General features: G+C 41.1%; 1 protein-coding gene across 1 annotated transcript; it reads right to left on the bottom strand.

The window, feature by feature from the left end:
* Positions 1-292: 292 nt before the first annotated feature.
* Mrps33 (mitochondrial ribosomal protein S33) lies at positions 293-8960 on the bottom strand. Its single transcript, XM_021165428.3, has 3 exons — positions 8861-8960; positions 3709-3949; positions 293-645 (listed from the first exon to the last, which is right to left on the bottom strand). Exons 2-3 carry the CDS (start codon positions 3921-3923, stop codon positions 540-542), a joined length of 321 nt encoding a protein of 106 aa, XP_021021087.1. The 5' UTR covers positions 3924-3949; positions 8861-8960; the 3' UTR covers positions 293-539.
* Between the last annotated feature and the right edge of the window lie 9327 nt (positions 8961-18287).

The following is an 18287-nucleotide window of genomic DNA, read 5'->3' as shown; positions in this document are numbered from 1 at the left end:
AGCCTAAAGTTCCATGAACTAAAAACTGTTTTTCCTTTTTAACCACTCTATTACTAAACTCCAATACCTTGTACACACAAGGCATTCAATACTCCCTGTCCCAGAAAACCTTTAATCCCAGTTAAGCACCTTCTAAAGAGCAAGCTTAATGGTGAAGACAAAGGCTCACTGGTCAGAGAGAGAGGCAAGGTTAGGGTTGGGTCGGGATGCAATGGAGGAATAAAGAAAGCACAGGACATTCATTTAGGGAGGTTCTCCAGCTCCAGTCCTAACAGCCATTCCAATCTTAAACATCAGTCAACAATAGTTTATTCATTCCATTATAGAATTAGGTATGCTTCAGATTACAAAACCAAGGTCATTATAATTTTGAAGGATTAGAATATTATCTTCAAGAAACCAGTCAGGGCTTAACTGGAGTAAAAGTGAACACAGGGTTGGCGTCTACTGAGGGAAGTCATGTTCCCCTAATACTCGGAAAGATAATGAGACGCACTTTCTTAGTCACTGAAGGCATTTGCTTTCTTGATGAGCTGATGCTATTTCTTTTTTGTAGCTCTCTTCCCTTCTCCTTTCCTCGGTTTCCCCTTCCCACGGAGCTTCTTTAGACGTCTTTGCTCATCCTTAAAGTCCTGATGCTCATCTCTGGATGAAGAAGGAAAAAAAAAATGTCAAAGAGCTATGTTTACCACACTAGAGAAATGATAATCTAGAACTGGTCTCTTAGGCTGTTGACTGTGGCTTTTCAGGGCACATGCTTAGTTTGGTGAACAGAAAGCATAGAGGACCCAACCTATAGACTGGCTAGGTTATAAGAATTCAGGTGTCAGTTTTCCTCTACAGACGCAATACTACAAAGAGGAGTAAACTTCCACGTGAGCCTATCTAAACCTATGTATCTAAGATATACCACCCAACATTTCCCTATGTTAAGGCTAAACACCTTGGGTTAGAATCTCAGTACTGAAAAAAACAAAAAAGACTAAACATTGAGAGGAGTACATCATGAGTGTAAGTCTCCAGTTGCACACAGAGATCCTGACTGCTGAGGAATTAGCATCTCCTAAACCAGGCAGTTGTCTGGAAGAGCCTGAATGGCAGGGGATGCTGTTGGGAAAGGGTCAAGCACATGGAAAGCAGATCACGACAGGCATTAAAGGAGTCATGGCAGGCAGGACTAACTAGACATGTGGACAGTCTACAACTTCTTAAAGACTTCTACAACTGCTTAAAGTGTCTACATTCTAAGACCAAATACCCAAAGAAAGTGCTTACCATGTAAGCCATGAAACTCACGCAGACCGGGCTGTAAAACACAGTTCCACAGATAGAGCTCTGTAACTTTGAATACAAGACCTGGCTCTCTTTTGCACCTTAGTTTCTTCATCTTTAACAGGTTACATTAATAGCTTATGGTGTAAATATACATTATTAATGGGTTTAATAAAATGGACTAAATATATATAAAAAGATGCTTTGCTGGGTCCAACTAAGCTGTTTTTTAAAAGATTGATTTTAAAGAATTTGATATTTTATTCCATGAATAAACATTGAGTAAACACATATCTACATTGGGATTAGCTAGGATTGCCAAATAATTCTTAATATAGCTATAATAATTCATCTAAAACAGATGTCAGGTCATCTTGTTTAAACTCTGTTGCCCAGGGCAAAAGCCCCTTTCTTTGCCACAGCGCTCACAGACCCCTGTGACCTGTCTCCTGTCTCCCTGTCATTGCCTTAGCCCAAACTATTCCTGGGTCATTGCAGGCACACTCCAGCCTCAGGAAGTATGGGCTTTGTTCACTCGTGCCTCTGCCCCACAGTCCCTCCCAGGTCTTACCAGGTTCACTCTGTACCCATGAGCCTCAGCCTAAACCTCCATGTCCTCTGTGACCGCCCTGCTCACCACAGGCCTGTCAGCACTCTGGGTCCTGCTTAGCTAGTTCTGTCCCACCCCCCCAAACATTGTCACAAAACATATACCATGTATTACATCATTCTCCAGTCTTTGTTCTCCATCAGACAGAAAACTCTATAAAGGCTGCTAGCACGTCACGACAGCTTGTTAACTGAGTGAATCCACTGTCTGGGGAGCTTATACTTTCCTCTCTCTTTTGCAGGCCTTTACATCAGACGTTCTTTGTTGAAGTGGTGCTACATCAACCTGTCTGACACTACAGATGGGCATGCACTGAGGACATCATTTACCACAACTACTGACTAAACACATACAAATAACTTTGTTTTTCAATGAACAACTAAGTGTTTAGTATTTTTCCCATCTTCAAAGATAATGTCTTTGTTCTTCAAGTAAACAAGAAGAATAATATCGGGCTGGTGAGATGGCTCAGCGGTTAAGAGCGCCGACTGCTCTTCCAAAGGTCCTGAGTTCAAATCCCAGCAACCACATGGTGACTCACAACCATCCGTAACGAAATCTGATGCCCTTTTCTGGAGTGTCTGAAGACAGTTACAGTGTACTTACATATAATAAATAAATAAATAAATAAATATTTTTTAAAAAAAAAAAAAGAAGAAGAATATCAAGAAGCATATTAAAATAGTTGAATGTGATTTTGTTATATGTTATAATTTTCCATGGGATTTGGCTTCTGATATTTTATTCTGGGTCATAATAAAATTAGTATTTTTCTTGAGGCAAGACTAAAGGCACAGGAAAGAGTCCCAAGCAACTGCAGACACTCAGAAGCAGGTTGCATGGTATACTCTCTAGTAATGTATTAATTTAGACTCTCCATTGGTTTTGTTCATTGCTGCTCCTTTAATGTCCATCCTAAGTACCACCAGCACACGGGAAGTACTTAGGAATACGTTGGATAAATGACTATACCAACATTTAGCTCTCTGGAATGAGTATGTATCATGCTGTGCTATTAATTTTATATTACAACAAATGGTCCCAAATTAATAGTTAGGTCCAATTAAAGCATGTTATATTTTAAAGATGGCATACAATTAAATGTTATGAAATATACTGCTTTAATTCTTTGTAAGGAGTATGTACTAGTTTGGAAATGAGAAAGAGAAAAATGGCTACCTAGATATTTTATCCTTTTTTGCCCCCCAACAAAGGTCTTAAGCACTCACTTCTTAGACCTACCAAACAGATAAAGCACAGTATTAAAAATTATATAATTTATAAATTACTCTTAAAAGTGAAATACAGCTTATTTAAGCCAAATTAATATATCAAAAAGGCACAAAATAAAATGCCAGAAGCGAGTGGGAGGAATAAGAAATGTCAACGAAACTGCCACCAGCAGAGAACGGAGGCTCCTACACACCCAGTAAGAGGCAAAGCAGGGTGGGGGAGGGGCAGGACCAAGAACCAGCGGCTCTGGCAACCACCGTGCTTGGGGGAGGGGGGTCCTTTATACCTCGCCACTTTGGCCCACTCAGCTGTCTCCATCTTTTTTAGAGCAGTTTTAAACTAAAGAACAATTAGACATCTCTCTATAGCTCAATACAATTTGATGTCGGTTAAGCTTTAGACATAAGCGTATGTTTCTGTTTGTTTATGGATTAGGGCAATTTTGAGTCCCCTCATCCCCTTACCCTTTGATTCACCTGGACTCCCATAAGAATCACAAAACTGTAGTGAGATCCAAGCTAATTGTTTTCCTTGGCCAACCTTCCAAAACCACCCGTCGCAAGACCCTATCCCCCCAACCCCCTGCTTATCACCTGTAAAGGCCAAGGAAACGGAGGTTGCCCATGAGCGCAAAGTACGTGTTGTGATTTGGATACCAGTCATAAGTCTCTTTCTTCTTGGCCAAGGGCTGCTCGCTAAACAGGCTCACCACTTTCATGGACTTTGAGTCAGTAGACCTGGCCACTTCACCAAAGATCCGGGCACTCAGACGAGACATGCGCAGTGCATACTCCGAAAGCGGAGACATTTCTTCATCAGTAAGGAACAGGATTCCTATAGAAGATGAGATTAATAGGTGTGCGTGAAAAATCCCATATTTTCCTAGGAAACATTTTAGAAAATGAAAATATAGCAAGCCACCCATGAATTATTATGGCCCTTGGGCAGGCTCTGCCCTGGAGGGGAGCCATGTCCACTCGACAGCTGCTTCTCTCCTCTGGCCTGCAGTTTCTACAATTTTGTGTTCACGGACTGTCTCTTCGGTGTATTGCCTTTCTTACAATTTGCAATTTGGTTGGTTATTTGCTTGTCAGGTTTACTTCTTTGCAAGCTGGATGAAGGGGTCAGGGAAACAAGTTATTCTGCTATGGCATCGTTATTATACCTTTAGAAAACAACCACCCAAGCAGTCTGCAAGTAAATATGCTGACTGCTTGCCATCTAAAGGTGTAATCATGGCAGAGAAGTAATTACGCTGTTGTCTTTATTATCAGTCCTTTGAACACTGTTCTCCTCCAGGGCACCAGATGGCTCTGAGAACTGCTAATGAGTTATGAGGTCATTTAGCCTCTAGGTTACTCGATTGAATTCTGCCTAGCAACTGCAAGCCATGTGGAAAAAACAGACAGTGGTTCTATAGAAACAAAATTCAACAGCTCAAATAAGGATCATCAGCTCAAAAGAGTTGTTATTCCTGAACAAAAGTCACTTAGGAATTATGATACTCAGCCTTAACACTGACTAACTTTCTTCAGAGGTACAGAACGATGGAACAGATGTGAGAATGATAACTAGGACATTAAAAATTATAGCTAACAGATATTAAAAAAAAAACACACGATGGACATGCAAAAATCAAGAATGCTTCTGGGGGCTAGAGAGAGAACTCAGCGTGAAGAATGCTTGCTGCCCTTGCAGAGGACAGCCCAGTTCACGGCACCCGTGCTGGACCATTCCCAACTGCCTGTAAATCCAGCTCCGTGGGATCTGATGCTTTCTTCTGGCCTCTGTGGGCACTGCACACACAAATGGCATGCATTCACACAGGCACAGAGACACAGACACACACAATAAAAAGTAAAAGAAAAAAAAAAATGTCTGGTGGTGATGGCACACAGCTTTAATCCCAGCACTTGGGAGGCAGAGACAGGAGGATCTGAGTCAGAAGCCAGCCTGGTCTACAGAGTGAGTTCTAGGACAGCCAGAGCTACACAGAAAAACCCTGCCTCGAAAAACAAAAACAAAAAAATAGTAAACAACAACAACAACAAAAAACCTTTTACCACCACTACCACCAAAAACAATGCTTCTGGTAGAATAACTGTGCCATCTCATTCTAGGTCAGTTGTATGCGCTATTGTTGACAGCACATACCAGTTTATATGAAATTTTCATGCCAAGATGAGAATCCTTGCTGGCTAAAAGACTATCTGGGGGATAGTTTGGTTGAGATGTGGAGGAGCTAGCTTTTAAATGTAAAAAGGGCATAAATCTATCTTGAAAAAGCGAATGGGAGAACTAACCCAAAACCTAATGAGAAGGCGCTAATGTAGAACAGCTCTTCAGAGTTCTGCACTCTACCCTTGCAAAGCAAAGTCTGCTTCCATCAAACTAATACTTCAAGAATAGAAATGCCGGGAGAGCGTGGGAGGAAACAAGAATGCCAATAAAATGCCACCTGCAGAGAAGAGGTTCCCACACACCTGCTAAAAGACAAGACTAGGTAGAGGGCACCTGATGCATTTCAAAACAGTGCTTGGATGAGCAAAGTTTTAATGCTATTTCAACATCTGGAGGCAGAACAGAGGTTGACCTTAGAGCAAGTAATAATGTCAAACCATTATTACCCTGAATGCCAACTAGATGCTCTTGGCCAGCAGTGCCACCCAAAGGCTAGCCAGGGGAGAAGACTCGCGGTCTCATTCAAACCAATCTGGGCTACCATAGCTTTCTTTGCTCTTCACCTTTTACATCCTGCAATCCAGGGTGGACTGTGTGGATGCAGATGGGTTTGGGCTGGTGTCATCAGAATGGAGGTTTCATTTTTTTTATCAGTTTACATCTAAGGAGAATATAACAGTGTCATAACCCTTCCAGGGCCATTAGATGTCCACACGTCTTCAGAAGCAGCCATGTTTCTATGTATGCTTTAAACACCACCACCACCACCACCACCACCAATAACAATGAAAAACCTCTCTCAAAACTTTGATTTTTTTCCAAACACAAGTTTAAACAAACTTTTTCTCCATTCATTTTGCCCTCTTCTTGCTTCATTACTAGTATAGCATCGGAATAGATTTTTCACTGTAATTGCTTAGCATTTCCAGAGATATGTTAAAGCAGGCTGGGAACTATCATTTGCTACAACATCTAAAGGAAAATACATCTTGAATTCCAATCACTTTCTTCTTAAATAGAGGCTACAGGATGAGACCTGACTTTGTATCCTGGCTCTGTCATTTGATCTATTCTGAACTCTGCCTGTCTAAATTTTAATTTCCATCTTTCTGAAATGCAAGACTGCAGGGATAATGTGAGACGTCAGGAGAGCAGTGGCACCCAGTAAATGGTAACTCACAGAAGGAACAACCCTAAACCTCTCTGATAGCTTGGAGTTCGTGGGTTCAGTGAACAGACAGTGTTCATTTGTTGACTCCTTTTGAGTGCACAAGCACACACAGTTACTCCTGCGCCTCCCTGAAATAATACCCTCATTTACAAAGCCTGACAAGGGGAACGGGGGCAGCGAGAACCTTGGTAACCTGACAGGCAGGAAGGAGAGGAAGACTGTAGACAGCAGCTATGCTAAGGTAACTCCATAGCTACTTTGCAGTGTAGCACACAGGTGGGATATATAATCAGCCATAAAATCTGATTAGACTCCATGGCAACACAGACCACAAAAGCCAAGTCTTAAAATGACAGCCTTCTCTCTCTTATGACAAAGAGAGAGAATAATCCTCTTTAGACCCGAGTCCCTGACTCAGTCCTACTCCCAGCACGGTGGCTTTAGCTTAACACACACACACACACACACACACACACATGGACACACATGTGCTACAATACACAGGTGGAGGTACGAGGACATTTAATGGTCCCTGATCATTAGGGTTGACTGCAGTGTCTTTGTCCATTGAGCCATCTCATTGGTCTGTTAAACTTTAAGTATAAACAACACATAAATAAACCAACAGAGGTCAGTTGTGGCCTGCAAACCTGGCACTTCAAAGCACAGGCTAGTGATTCTCTGTGTGTTCAAGATCAGTCTTGTTCTAAGTGGAATTTTAGGCAAGCCAGGGCTACATGGTGAGACCCTGTCTCACCACAAAAACACAGGCTAAAAATGCCTGCTTTCTGTAACTGGTCCTAGTGTGGATCCATTGCTACCTCCCTTCTCCCTTCTCTAACTTAAAAAAAAAAAAAAAAAAAAAAAAGAAGAGGCTGGAAAGATGGCTTAGCAGTTTAGGTGCTTGTCACCAGGCCTGCCATCTGACTGTGATCTCTGGGACTTCCCCAAGGTGACCTCTGCATGCCTGAGCACACACACATACATGTAAAGGGATATTTAAAAATTTAGGACGTTTTGAGATTTCAGTATGCTTTCCTAAAGGACTTCAAATTTATGAAAGAATATAACCTTTTAAATTATATAACATTTCGTCAAATGACTTACATGCCAATTAGATTTCAATTCACATAAAATTATCCTAGGAGTTACACAATAGGATAAAAAATAAAAACAAACAAACAAAAGTTATTTGTGTGTGGGTCTGTGTGACTATGTTCCCAGGGAGGCAAGATGGAGAGGGTTCCCCTAGACCAGTGGTTCTCAATCTTCCTAGTGCGGCGTCCCTTTAAAATAGTTCCTTATGTCGTAGTGACCCCTTCTACCATAAAATTATTTCATTTCTACTTCATAACTGCAGTTCTGCTATTGCTATGAATTTATGAATTGTAATGTAAATATCTGATATGCAGGATATCTGATCTGTGACTCACAGGTCGAGAACCTCTGCTCTATGGTGGTTGTGAGCCATCTGACTAGAAATTCAACCTGGGTCCTGCAAGAGCAATATGCTCTATTAACTACTGAGCCATCTCTTCAGCCTCACAAATTAGTTCCTTTGAAATATCATGTTTCTTTAAATGTGAATGAAAGAAAAATACAGGAGAAAATAACCGTTGAAAATGAGAAGCAAAACCAAATTACTTAAATATGTCAAGCAAAACACATAAAGCCCACATCTGAAAATTCAGAACTCCTTTTTCCCCCTTTGGCATAAAAAGATAAGTTTATCTTTCTCATGGATCTATTTATTTAAAATGCTTGCAGGTACACTTGTGTGCGTGTAAGTGTAGGTCAGTTATCAACATCAGGAGTACAATTTACCTTATTATTTGAGTTTGGACTGACAAGGAAAGCTGAAGGCATAGTGCCTGCCTAATCACGACCCAAGGAATGCATACGAGTTGTTACTGAGAAGCAACGTGCTCAGAACGAGCATTTAAAAACTGGTACCAATTATTTTACTGGGTCACAGGACATGAACACCTCCGAACAGATAACTTTATTTTTTTTGTTCAGCGTGCACAACTCATACTCTCCGCTGTCTGATTCGCGCACTCCTCCGGCGCTGGGAGCTGTAGTAGAGTCATTCATTTTCCCAAGCATCATCTAAACTGCATTTTAAATAACAAGCAACAAATATCGCCGGCGCATCCCACACAAAACTGAGAGCTGAGGGCGGGCTCACTAGGAGAAAGGAAGTGCGTTCTTGGTTTGTTCAGTTCCCCACAGGATGAGGGGAAAGCCTCGGGTGTTTGTGGGGTACACGTGGAAGCTCCAGGAAGGCCCCTAACTGACTCGACTGGATCTGACAATTCCACCAGGTTAGGGACCCGGGTCCGCCGGCACCGCCGCCGCCCTCTGCTATGACCCCAGCACTCCGCTAGCCTTACCTGCTCCTGACCTCGCGCACGCGCGTCCCCGGAAGGCCCGCCCCTCCTTGCTTGCTTCCCAGCTTCAAAGAGCAGGAGAGAGGCGGAAGCTTGATGGCTAGAGCGGAGTCGGCGGACAACCCGGAACGACTCTCGCTCTCTGGGGGCGGGACCTCGGGCGACACCTAGCGGCCGCGCTCGCTCTGAGCCCAGGGCCTCCGCCCGCGAGGAAAGCCGGGGTGTGTGGATGTGGTTCTGAGAGTGGGGGAGCCTTGGCTTTCCAGGAAGGTTCTAGAGGGACCACACGCTTCATTTTGTGGAAAATAGCCAGAGCTGAGTCCCTCCTTTCTGAAGCCCCTTGCCCTGTGATAATAGAATGAAATGCAGTATTTTTCCTTTGTCTTCACGTTTCATTTTTCTTTTTATTATCTGCGTTCCAAAGATACTTGATGCTAGCTCAGAGTCTTTCTGACCGTGTTGGATTCCTAATGAGTTGAGCTGTGGTTCTCTTTTCGGGGTACAGGGATCGAACTGTTGGATAGGAGATAGACAGGAGCAGTAACACAGAGAGAATTGTGTTTTGGAAGATATCCTAAGTTCTGCTTCTCTTTGTACATTTGGATAAGCTATTGTAAAACTCTGTCCCCAGCCTTTTTCTTTTCTTTTTTTGTTTTGTTTTGTTTTGTTTGTTGAGACAGGGTTTCTCTGTGTAGCATTGGCTGTCTTGGAACTCACTGTGTAGACCAGGCTGGCCTCAAACTCAGAGACCCATCTGCCTCTGCCTCCTGAGTTCTGGGATTAAAGGTACACACCTGGGCCATCAATCCCGGACTCAAACTTTTATGATAAACTCTCATTTTTTTTTTTTAAAGCAAGATGTCTTAATTGTGGAGCAAGAAAATTTCGTAACGGACAGTATGAGATCAATCATGAGATCTTGAGCAATCTCAAAAGAAATCAGATATGTGGGCCAAGAAAACTGCAGCTTTATCTGCGCAGCTGCGTCAGCTGCGGGTCAGAGTGCCCTTTACCGTTGACTGTCCTTGGGAATGAAGGTAGGTTGTTCATACCGCATCAACAACTAAGGTACCGGGGTATTTGCCTACGTGTGCACTAGTGAAGGGTCAGCATCCTGCAGAGACCATGACTTCATTACGATATTATTTTCACTGTGGGCTTGGCCTCCAGGATAAGCTTTTCTAGAGAATCCTGAGAAGAAATATCCTTAAAAAGTGATCTGACCCACCGTGACTTAGGAAAGAAAAAGACTCGCCCTACTCTATCACTAGGACACCCACTTTATAAATTTAAGAATTAAAAAAAAAATACGACGGGGAATCTACTGTGCTCTTCCCCTTCTCTTTGGAACAGCTCACTCCTTGAAATCTTCGCTTGCTTTGTTAGGTAAATTGCTTACACTGAGTGTCTCCTCTGAATTTCTTCCTTGTAAAAACAAGAGCTGAGAGACTGCCTCTCATAAAAAAGGCATGTCTCCTCGGCAAGCCTTTCATTGACAACAGAAACACTATCAGTATTTCACTCCTTGCAAAACCTGCTTTCAATAGAGCCACCTTTTATAGGGATTACTATACAGTGCCTATTGAGTGCTTGGTAGGTCGATTGAGAAACGAGTACTTATTTTCTGAGCATTAATCAAAGTCTTACATAAATACAGTAAAATAGATTTTAGAATTGAGGCAAGTCAGCAGCAAGTTCTATATCTAGAGGAGGGCATTCAATTGACATCGTCTTTGCTCCTATAGAATTTGTGTTTGCCAAGTTTTAATATGTTATCAACTCACATTATAGTATGCAATCTTATTAACATTTACACCAAGGCTGTTAAAGTCCTATGCATAACTACAGCCACCTACCCCAGTGTCCTAGGTGGCAACAGTCCTTGGAGAACTTTCACTTGTGTTTTCTGTTTCTGTAGGTTTGGGTTGTTTCTAACCAATGTTTTATAAACATGAAGACCTCTAGTCTAGTTTGCCTCCCTGTTGCTGTGATGAAACACTGACCAAAAACTACCTGGGGAAGCAAACTTTATTTGGCTTACGGCTTACATTCTATCATTTGGAGAGACCAAGGCAGGGGCTCAAGACAGGAACTGAATCAGAGATCATGGAGCAACACTGCTTACTGGCTTGCTCCCATGACTTGCCCAGCTTGCTTTCTTCTATAACCCAGGACAACTTGCACAGGAATGACACAGCCCACAGGGGGCTTAACACTCCCAAATTAATTATTAATCAAGAGAATGTCCCACAATTCCATGGAGGCAATTATTCAAAAGTTATGCCTTCCTGGGACACTCTGTGTCAAGTTGATAAAAACTAACCAGCAACGATTCCTTTTTGTATTGGCTGCTAGCTTTAAAGCAAAATTTGTGATTGACTCATGGTGTGAAATATTCTGTGTGTGTGTGTGTGTATCCCCTATATATGGGTTGATAACATATGAAAACTTGGCGAACACAAATTCTATAGGAGCAAAGACAATGTCAACTGAATACCCTCCTCTAGATATAGAACTCACTGCTGATTTTAGAATAGATTCTAAAATCTATTTTAGTGTAAGGCCTTGATAAATTCGCAGAATAAAGTACTTGTTTCTCAATCGACCTACCAAGCATTCAATAAGTGCTATATAGCAATCCCTATAAAAGGTGGCACTACTGAAACTATACATGGGGAGTTGGTTCCAAGACATGGTTCATGGACATCATAATCTATGGGTGCTCAACACATAGATTTGAATATGATACATGCACAGCTTATGATATACTTTAAATTATTTCTAGATTAGTAATGATACATATGCAAAAGATACATGAATAGTTGTTATACTGTATTGGTAAGGGATTAGTGACAAGAGAAAAAATGTCTGTCCATATTTACTCCAGATGCAAGTTTTCCCCCAAATGTTATTGATCTATGATTAAATGAATCTATGTATGGAAACCCACAGACACTGAGGGCCTGGTGGATTTGTATACTGCTTGTTGGTTCTACTTTGTATGTTTTTTTAAAAAAATCATTTTAATAGATTTGCTATATGTAAAAAAAAAAGTTGGTTTTAATTGTGTGTGTGTCTGTGTTTGTCTCTGTGTAGTTATGTTAATGTGAGAGCATGTGTCCGTAGAGGCCAGAAGAGACTGTCATATCCCCTGGAGGTGAAGCTGTAGGTGCTGGTGAGCCATCTGACACGGGTGCTGGGAACTGAATGTGGGTCCTGTTCAAGAGCAGGATGTGTTTATAACTGCTTATCCCGTTCTTTGCTGATTTATGTTATTAGTATATTTTGTGAATATTTATAGATCACATATTTCCTTCCTTCCTTCCTTTTTTAAGACATGGTCTCCCTATGTAGCTTTGGTTTACAAGGAATTTGCTATGTAGATCATGTTGGCCTTAAGCCCACAGAGACCCACCTGTCTCTATCTCCTGAGTGATGTGATTAAAGGCATGTTTCATCATGCCTGGCAATAAATCTTTATTAAAACACAGCCAGGTATATGTCTTAGTTTATGTTCCATTGCTGTGAAGAGACACCATGACCAAGGCAACTCTTTATAAAGAACAACATTTAATTGGGGCTGGCTTACAGTTTCAGAGGTTCAGTCCATTGTTATCATGGTGGGAAGCAAGACAGTGGTCCAGGCAGAAATGGAGCTGGAGAAGGAGCCTAGAGTTCTACATCTAGATTCGAATGCAGTCAGGAGAAGATGGACTCTTCTTTACTGGGTGGAACTTGAGCATAGAACCTCAAAGCCCACCACCACAGTAACACACTTCTTCCAATAAGGCCACACTTACTTCAACAAGGCCACACTTCCTAATAGTGCGTGCCTGTACTGGCTAGTTTTGTGTCAACTTGACACAGCTGGAGTTATCACAGAGAAAGGAGCTTCAGTTGAGAAAATGCCTCTATGAGAACCAACTGTAAGGCATTTTCTCAATTAGTGATCAAGGGGGAAAGGCCCCTTGTGGGTGGGACAATCTCTGGGCTGGTAGTCTTGGGTTCTATAAGAGAGCAGGCTGAGCAAGCCAGGGGAAGCAAGCCAGTAAAGAACATCCCTCCATGGCCTCTGCATCAGCTCCTGCTTCCTGACCTGCTTGAGTTCTAGTCCTGACTTCCTTTGGTGATGAACAGCAGTATGGAAGTGTAAGCTGAATAAACCCTTTCCTCCCCAACTTGCTTCTTGGTCATGATGTTTGTGTAGGAGTAGAAACCCTGACTAAGACAGTGCCATTCCCTGGGCCAGCATATTTAAACCACCACAGTGTATTAGTTCTTTTTCTGTTAATAACCCAATGCCATAGATTTGGTATGTTGACATCTATCTAGTGGTCACTGGGCCTCATTGGTTTGTGGCCACAACATTTCAATCTTGAAGGCCAGCATCTTCAAATATTCCTTTGTTCCCTACTCTTCTTGCCTTTCCCTTTGTGTGATAGATTTTCCATCAATCTTAAAAGATTCCTATGACCCACCTGGCTAGTCCTAGATAATCTTTTTATCTCAAGACACTTAATCTAACTATACATATGAAGGCTCGATTCCAATATAGAATAATGCAAATAGGGATTATTTGACCTTTTTTCCTATTTGTAGACCTTTTATTATTGTTCATACTTTATTTATCTAGCTAAGCAACTAGAAGACTATATTGGATAAGAGTGAACAGAGTGGACACATTTGTTCCTGGTTTTAAAGGGAATTTTTAAAGTTCTTCCATTTAGTATAATGCTGGTATACATTTGTCATACATATTCTTTTTTATGTTGAGGTATGTTTTTCTGTTTTCTTCAGGGCTTTTATCATGAAGAGATAGTGAATTTTGACAAAGGCTTTACTGCCTTTATTGTGATTGTATGATTTCTGACCTTGAACTTAGAACTATCCTGTCTCAGTCTCCAGAGGGTTAGAATTACAGATTTGAACCACCAGATCTCACTATGGCAGTTTTATTTAGAATAACCTCAACTAAGAAACAACTCAAATGGTCATCAGCAGGTAAATAGATAAGCACACTGTGATATCTCTCTCCAGTGGAATACTACTAAGTAACAAAGGGGAGTAAATTATGAATAGATTTGTACTGGGTAGTTGTAGTCTACTTGACACAAGCTAAAGTATCAGAGGAGGGAGCCTTAATTAAGAAAATGCTTCCATAATATGAAGCTGTAGGCAAGCCTGTAAGACATTTTCTTAATTAGTGATTGACAGGAAATGGCCCAGCCTGTTGTGGGTGGTGCCACTCATGGACAGGTGGTCCTGGGTTCAATAAGAAAGCAGACTGGAGGGCTGGAGAGATGACTCAGGGGTTAAGAGCACTGACTACTCTTCCAGAGGTCCTGAGTTCAAGTCCCAGCTACCACATGGTGGCTCACAACCATCTGTAATGGGATCCAATGTCCTTTTCTGGTGTGTCTGATGACAGCCACAATGTACTCGTATACATAAATAAATCTTAAAAAAAAAAAGGAAAGAAAGTGGACTGAGCAAGCCACGAGTAGTAAGCCAGTAAGCAGCATCCTTCTATGGCCTCTGCCTTAGCTCCTGCCTCCAAGTTCCTGCCCTGTTTGAATCCCTGCCCTGTTTGAGTCTCTGTCCTGACTTCCTTCAAAATGGAAGCAAATGCCAAATAAACCCTTTTCTTCCAAATTTGCTTTCTGGCTATGGTAGCAAAAGAAACCATAACGAGGACAACATATAAGTCTGTCTATGAGTCTCAGAAGCCTTATGTTGTGATATGTCAGACCGAAAATGCTACATGCTACATTAGTCCATTTCGGTGGCTTTGTGGAGGTGTTTCATGGGGATTGGAAACTACTACAGAGACAGGGGACCAAGAGTGATTGGCCACAAAGGGGTGTGAGGGAACTTTCCTGGGCAGTAGAAGTGCTTTCCAATTATACTAGTGGTTACACAACTGTACTTGTTTGCTAACACTCATTAAACTGTATATGTAAAAAGGCTGAATCTTGTGGTATGTAAATGACAACTCAGTAAGCCGGTTTTAAAATGAGAGGTGTTCTTTTTATAGCTCGTCAGATGAGTGCTTCCTCTACTTCTTTAAAATTTAGATTTTGCTGTGTAGATATGAATACCGACGAGGCGAAGCCCATTCCTCCTGCTTTCTCTCTCACCCTCTGTCTTCTCAGAGACAATGATCATGATGATGGTTGGTGTGCATTTTTCCTGTGTGTGCATTTGTCCTTTTGGACATCTGTATGTGCCACAAATAGGATACAAACAGCCATGCCTTTCACTCAAAAAGTACACAGTTGGGAATGTTCTGTATACATCTTTTGCATCTTGTTTTAATCACTTGAAATTGTGTTCTTTAGAGTCATACATCTTAATATATACATACATAATTAATCTATTTGAATTTATGTAGAGTATTCCACTATATGAATATATTATGGTTATTTAACATTTTGCATCAAGGGAATGCTTTTCTCTATTTTTTTTTTTCATTATCAAACACATGCAATGAACATTCTCCTGCAAGCTGCTTCTCAGCACATACATAAGCACCTCCTCAGGTGAGGCACCTTAAGTGTCATCACTGCCTTCACAGACTTTCAAGTAGTCTTCCAGAATTGCATTGATGATATCCCACCATCGATGTAGCTAACGTTGATGTATCTCTGACAATGTATCTAATGTATTATCAGATGTGTTAAGCTTTGTGAAGCAATACCTGCTGTGCATATTTTAGATTACTTGTAATCATATTCTTTAAGATAGTTTGAGCTTGATCCAAAGTAAAAATCCAATCACAATTTACAGATTAATTGAAGGAATATATAAATAAGAAGATACTTTTGAAAGTAGTCTGACTGAAAAGTACTCTGCTCTAGCTCTCTCTCTGTGTGTGTGTGTACATGTTTTGTGTGCAGCCTCACATTGTATGTATGCCCATGGAGCTGAGAGGCTGAAGCTGGTACCCTCCTTGGTCATCTCCACCTTAGTTTTGAGAAAGTCTCTCACTGAACCTTGAGCTCACTGATTCAGCTAGACTGTCTGGCCAGTGAACTTCCAGGGATCCACTTGTCCCTGTCTTCCCAGAGTGGGGATTACAAGCCTGTACTGTGATACCTGGACCTTTATGTGGGTTCTGGGAACTGACACTCAGGTCCTCATTCTTGAACAGCAAGCACTTTACCAGCGCCTGGGCCCCTCTAGCTACTTCAGATAGTGGGACTATGTTCCTTATTGCTGGTCTTTAGTCATTTCTCTTAATGAGGCTCCCAGGATGATTGACGTACCATAGATCCTTTCCAGGTCCTTGCTTCCTGGTGAAAGTTTCACCTTCCCTTTGTTGAGACACCAGTATTACTATAATGACCTCACCTCCTCTCTAATTCCTGGCTGTTTCTGTTCATTGGTCTTCTATAAGCTCTCATCTTCATCTATATGTCAACACCATTGTCGTAACCAGTACTATTATTATATATTTCCATGTATCAATTGAAGTGACTATATAATTAAAAACCCTTTCCTGTATTATACAGATTGTTTTACCATTTAATTTTGAAATATACTGAACTTGGCTGTGAAACTAAATTACTTTATGTTTTTCTCTACTTAGCCTGTGAATATTTAGTTAGGGGATTTTGCATCTCCACCGAGGAATGTGATTGGTGTATAATTTTGCTTTCTTTAAGTATAGTCTCTAGATTTTAGTGTCAAAGTTACACTAACAGGCAAAAGCCTGGGTCCTGCTTTCTATTTCCTGGAAGAGCTGTGAAATTAGCATTATTACTTCTAAAGATATTTGGTAGAATTCACTCATGTTTGAATTTATCTGTAGTTAAGTTTCTTTTTGTACAAAAGGCCTCAAATTACAAAATCTTTAAGATCATTATTATTCTTATTGTTTTGGTAATTCTCACTGCCCATTTAAGATAATGGCTTTTAGAAATTTCTTCATTATTATGTCAATTTTGGCAACATATATTTTCTAGGAAGTTGCTGGTATTTCCAAAAATTGAATGTCTGCTTGCACCGTATGTCATGGGTTATCAACATTTGAAGGACCAACTCCAGACACAACTGATTCCATGCAAAAAGTACCATTTACGCTGTAAAACTCAGCGTGTAGACAGCACCACCCGCTAAAACAAAACCAAAGCCCTAACCCATCAAAGTCCATAGTTCTGGGAAAGGCTCTTTCGAGTATATTTATATACTAGCTTTACTTTTTGGCTTCTGTAGTTCCACTTCTGGCTAACTGTTCTTGCTCACTGAGTGTCAACTCAGGATATGGTTTTTGTGCTTAAAATATCACCCTGAGATAGGCTTAGGGCTACACTGGATCCTGAGTCCTTAGTGTAGTTGCTGGCCCGCTAATACTTTCTATTGGCTTAAACCTGTATTTAAGCAGTCCTTGCTGGTGGATGCCCTGCAACAATATAATCTTTATAATATATTTGCTTTTTGTTTCATATTTTCATTTATCCTTATTGTCTTTTTTTTCCTACTCTATTTGAACTAAGTTTTGCTGGATCTTTTTCTAATTTCTTAAGGTAGAGACATGACTTTTTTTTCCTTTTTTTTTAAATTTATTTTTTTAATTAGGTATTTTCTTCATTTACATTTCAAATGCTATCCCAAAAGTCCCCCAGACCCTTCCCCCCTCACTCTCCTACCCACTCACTCCCACTTCTTGGCCCTGGCATTCCCCTGTACTGAGGCATATAAAGTTTGCAAGACCAAGGGGCCTCTCTTCCCAATGATGGCCGACTAGGCCATCTTCTGATACATATGCAGCTAGAGACACGAGCTCCCGGGGTACTGGTTAGAGACATGACTTTTAAGTTAGTTGTAAATGGATGTGGCGATCCATCACCTTTATACTTGTGCGTTTGGACTTCTCTGTATAAAATCATGTGAAAAGCCTTTCTGCCACCAGGTGTTTATAGCCTTGCTCCTCTTACAACCCTTCTTCTCTGTGAAAGCTCATGTGCTGCCCATGCTCTGTGACCGTTTCTTTAAATGCAAACATTAAGAAGTTGAAAAATCGACCTAAAGCTCTACTACAGAGCAATTGTGATAAAAACTGCATGGTACTGGTATAGTGACAGACAAATAGACCAATGGAATAGAATTGAAGACCCAGAAATGAACCCACACACCTACGGTCACTTGATCTTCGACAAGGGAGCTAAAAACATCCAGTGGAAGAAAGACAGCATTTTCAACAAATGGTGCTGGCACAACTGGTTGTTAACATGTAGAAGAATGCGAATCGATCCATTCCTATCTCCTTGTACTAAGGTCAAGTCTAAGTGGATCAAGGAACTTCACATAAAACCAGAGACACTGAAACTTATAGGGGAGAAAGTGGGGAAAAGCCTTGAAGATATGGGCACAGGGGAAAAATTCCTGAATAGAACAGTAATGGCTTGTGCTGTAAGATCGAGAATTGACA

The sequence above is a fragment of the Mus caroli genome, unplaced genomic scaffold (assembly GCF_978045245.1).
Source record: "Mus caroli unplaced genomic scaffold, Mus_caroli_1 scaffold_7, whole genome shotgun sequence".
Lineage (NCBI taxonomy): Eukaryota > Metazoa > Chordata > Mammalia > Rodentia > Muridae > Mus > Mus caroli.
The sequence above is the reverse complement of the archived record's forward strand: the minus strand, read 5'-3'. Positions and strand labels throughout refer to the sequence as shown.